Source organism: Magnolia sinica, chromosome 19, assembly GCF_029962835.1.
Source record: "Magnolia sinica isolate HGM2019 chromosome 19, MsV1, whole genome shotgun sequence".
Taxonomy (NCBI): Eukaryota; Viridiplantae; Streptophyta; class Magnoliopsida; order Magnoliales; family Magnoliaceae; genus Magnolia; species Magnolia sinica.
The window spans coordinates 11,511,005-11,513,178 of NC_080591.1; the positions used below are offsets into that span (position 1 = coordinate 11,511,005).

Consider the following 2,174-nt stretch of genomic DNA (forward strand, 5'->3'; position numbering starts at 1 on the left):
ACCACCCTCTAAGCTTTCTATAAGCTTATGCACGATAGATGCATGTAGATGATGATAAGTTGCAGCAGTGTTGAGCTTGGAGCGTGCAGCGGTCTTCTGGAGTTTGACTTTTGATTTACGTATTTCCCTTTTAGTATTGTATTCAAATGTTCATATTAGTGGATATGTGATGATGTTGTTGTCTTTGCAAATTAGGTATACTTGTGATTATGCTTATTACGAGTTAAATGTACAAAAAAAAATCCTCCTTGTAGGATCCCAGGATCGGAATCTGGCGTATGAACGTTAGGAGCCGAGAATGGGGTACTACGGAGGCTGTCAGCACCAGATTCGGCGATCGGGATTCCTGTGAATCCGATTTTCGGGTTTGGGGCGTGACATAGGGCAATAGAATTAGAATTCCAGGAGTACAGGATGCCTGTTGGCTGCCCTATCAAAGATCATATTCGTAAGATGGAACAAATGATAAGTGCCCTTAGGAATGTTGGGTGTAAATTAACTGAAAATCAGAAGATTATAACCATGCACTGTTCCTTGCCTGAATCTTGGGCCCAAATCAAAAGAATTCTAAACCATACTGATTCTATCACTACGTTCAGAGACTTTTGTGGCCACTTGGTACGTGAGGTTAAAATGAATGCAATTCAGCCAGTTTCGGCCAAGGCCTTTGTAGCAGAGACCCATAAGCGGAAAGCTAACAATAAACGGTCCAAAGCTCGCAAGAAGGCGAAGAAGAATAATCAAGAACAGAAGACCACAACACCTCCTCCAAATCTCAAGAAGGGGAATGGAAAGAAGAAGCAGAAAAAGACAAATATAGTCTGCTTTGTCTGTGGAAATTCCGGCCATTATGCTCGGCAGTGTGCTCATAAAAAGACGGTAATTTCTCAGTCACAAGATACTTTGTATGTAGGCGTTTGTTCTGAAATCCTTTCCGTTGATACCATATTTAACGAATGGATTTTGGATTCAGGCGCAACAAAGCACGTGACACAGAGTCGTCGAGGACTCGAGGAATTCCGGCATGTAGCCAAAGGAAGTTACAAGCTGTACATGGGCAATAACGCTGTTGAAGACGTACTAGGGATTGGCGTTCTCCATCTCTGTACGCACATAGGGCAAACAATAATCCTCCGTGATACTCTTTTTGCACCGGGGATGCATCGGAATTTAATTTCTGTTTCTAGGTTATTATTTGATGGTTTTGATATTCGATTTTCCGGGACAAGAGTTTCTTTGAGAATGAATAACCTCATCTTTGCATGGGAAAATTTAATTTCAGATTTATTTATTCTAGATGTAGATTGTGATAATGCCCCTCTTTCTTTATCTGCTATGTCAAATAAAAATGTAGTATCTGAATCTCAAAAATGGCACGCGAGGTTAGGTCACATCGGAAAGGATCATATGATAAGACTAGTACGTTCTGGTCTGTTAGACTCCTTATCCAAAGTTGATTTGCCATTTTGTGAACATTGAGTGTCTGGGCAAACTTCGAAGAAACCATTTCCCAAAGCGGCTAGGTCCAAGGGCACACTAAAGATAATCCATTCAGATATCTGTGGACCCTTTAATGTACGTGCCAGAAATGGATGTCAATACTTTGTCATATTCATTGACGATTACTCGCGCTATGGATATGTGTATCTCATCTCACACAAATCTGAAACTTTTGATTGTTTTCTTAAATATAAAGCTGAAGTGGAAAATCAGCTTGAGAAAAAGATTAAAATCCTTCGATTTGATAGAGGTGGCAAGTATACATCTGAAACGTTTAAGTCATATTGTGAAAACATTGGAATAGTTCGACAGTATACAATGGCTTACACTCCACAATAAAATGGTGTTGCAGAAAGAAGGAATATGACACTTTTGGACATGGTTAGATCGATGATGGCATAAGCCAATCTCTCTACCACATTCTGGGGAGACGCACTGTTAACAGCCGTCTACGTCCTTAATAGAGTCCCATCCAAATCCATTCCTAAGACTCCATATGAGATGTGGTCTGGGAGGATTCATTCTCTAGCCAACCTACGCCCTTGGGGATCTTTGGGATATGTTTTGCTACCTACTCCGCATAGAGGTAAACTTGATAGTAAAACCATTGAATGCGTGTTCATTAGGTATCCTATGCATTCAAAGGGATACGTTCTAGTTTATGAGGACCATGG

The 2,174-nt window shown here is 40.6% G+C and overlaps 1 protein-coding gene across 1 annotated transcript; it reads left to right on the top strand.

Annotated features, from left to right (window-relative positions):
- Positions 1–399: 399 nt before the first annotated feature.
- Positions 400–1,316, top strand: LOC131235203 (uncharacterized). The gene is made up of 2 exons (XM_058232347.1): positions 400–879; positions 974–1,316. The coding sequence occupies exons 1-2, from the start codon at positions 415–417 to the stop codon at positions 989–991; spliced, it is 483 nt and encodes a 160-aa protein (XP_058088330.1). The 5' UTR covers positions 400–414; the 3' UTR covers positions 992–1,316.
- The last annotated feature ends 858 nt before the right edge of the window (positions 1,317–2,174 follow it).